Below are 1780 nucleotides of genomic sequence, written 5' to 3'. Positions count from 1 at the left end.
AAAAAAAATCTAAGATTTTTTTTTTGTTGATGCATTTTTTGAATTATTTTGTTTGAAGATGAAATATTGTTAAACTTCTCATCTTATTACTTTTGAACTTGATGCAATTTTGCTCTTCTAAATAGTTAGGTCTGTTGGATAGTTTACAGCAAACTAAAATTTTGCATATTTCAACTCAATTAAATTTAGGACTAATCTCCAGCAAACATATTCAACTCCATTTGATTCATTTATAGCTATGGCTGAGAGCCTAAAACAGAGAGTAAGATGTAATGAAAATAAAAGTCATAATGGAAATCTTTATGGTAACGAATTAGAACAATACAAAAGTGAGTTCATGAAGAAACAAATATGAAGTTTGCTTGAAAGGGAATTTTCCCACTACTTCCAAATTGTAAACCTACAACAATAGTTTTGATCAAACTGTACAATTGAAATAATAATCGATCAAATCCGCCTCTAGTTACCAAGATTGACACTGCCCGAATCCATAAGAATCGTAAGCCTTCTAGCATTCTTGATGAAATCACTGCAAATTCAAAGCAATAGTAACACTATCACAATCTGAATCTTTCATCAAATAAGTTTGAGACATGCAATAATCTGGCAAAGATGGACGATGATCCGTTACCTGAAGGGCTCATCCCCGACATGTTTCGCGTTGCCACGAGCGTCGTTGTAGAGCACGTTGCTCGACATCTCTGATCTCTCCATGCCAAACATGACTGACAGTTTCCGGTAGAGCTCTTCATAAGAGCATAGCATTGCTAGGTCAAGCGTCCGGCCAACATTCTCCGACTCCACGAACACCTTGCACTGGCCCGTCTCCAGCCCAAGATAAGCCGTTTGGTCCTTGAACCTTGGAAACTCTCCATCCGAGGAGGCCTCCGGTGGGAAATTCTGAATGACAGCAGACCCCGAGCCGTTGGATAGGTTTGCTGTGTTTTCTTGATTCCCATCTGAGCTGTTGCCTTCTGTGTCTACAGAGTGGCTCTGAGAGATTTGCTCTGCAGTGAGAATCGGCTGCCCGAACAGAAGAAACATCGGTGTCTTGGCCTCGTTGGTTTTCTTCGCCTCGTGAAGAGAACTCCCCATTTTGAGTGAGCAAGACAAGGCATCACAGTTGGGATTTTGGAGAGGGTAGCTGGTGAGGAGTCTAGGGAATTGACCAGTGTAGTCGAGCAGCTTGAAATCAAACGGCTGCAGCTTCTTGAACTGGAGATCCGGTGGAGGTAGTTCGAATCGAGCATGCCTGGCTCCCTGTACGCCTGCAGGAATGTTGTCGGGTAGACAACACAAGGGGCTGCTAGGACTGAGGGGGTTGCTAACGAGTGTCCCCATTGGGAGTTGCCCGTAGGGAAACTCCGTTGGCTGAGGCAGCCGCGGCCTCTTCCTTGGTGGAGAGAACGGGGACAGGCCGTGGCCAGCTCCCATAGTCGACACCAATTCAACCAACCAAGGATTCACTCTCTTCACATTGTGTAGTAAATCAGGCTCATCCCAAACAACCTACAAATGCAATTGGCCTAAACAGTTTGAGAAGCTATGAATCTAATCCAAGAATAGCTCAAAACTCATTATTCTACACAATCTTTAGATAATCATTTAGCACAAAATGTAATCAAGAATTTGAAAATCAAACATATGTATAACAACATCATAATTTAGCACAAAATGTGATCAAGAATCGAGCATGGATGGACAAATCAGGATTAAAAACATAGGTTACCTGAAGAAGTCTCCAAGGAGAATTAGGCCAATGAATTGGATCATCTACTTG

At 42.1% G+C, this 1780-nt stretch overlaps 1 protein-coding gene across 2 annotated transcripts in view; it reads right to left on the bottom strand.

The window, feature by feature from the left end:
• Positions 1–270: 270 nt before the first annotated feature.
• Positions 271–1780, bottom strand: part of LOC131014854 (auxin response factor 18-like) — a 3267-nt gene continuing 1757 nt past the window's right edge. For both annotated transcript variants that reach the window (XM_057942974.1, XM_057942972.1), the window contains exons 2-4: positions 1730–1780; positions 632–1509; positions 271–529 (exon numbers count right to left, since the gene is read on the bottom strand). The exon at positions 1730–1780 is cut by the window's right edge and continues 1099 nt beyond it. In XM_057942974.1, the coding sequence (XP_057798957.1) occupies positions 460–529; positions 632–1509; positions 1730–1780 (999 nt within the window). In that variant the 3' untranslated portion in view covers positions 271–459. The remainder of the gene's footprint in view (positions 530–631; positions 1510–1729) is intronic.

Source organism: Salvia miltiorrhiza, chromosome 3 (assembly GCF_028751815.1).
Source record: "Salvia miltiorrhiza cultivar Shanhuang (shh) chromosome 3, IMPLAD_Smil_shh, whole genome shotgun sequence".
Classification (NCBI taxonomy): Eukaryota; Viridiplantae; Streptophyta; class Magnoliopsida; order Lamiales; family Lamiaceae; genus Salvia; species Salvia miltiorrhiza.
The sequence above is the reverse complement of the archived record's forward strand: the minus strand, read 5'-3'. Positions and strand labels throughout refer to the sequence as shown.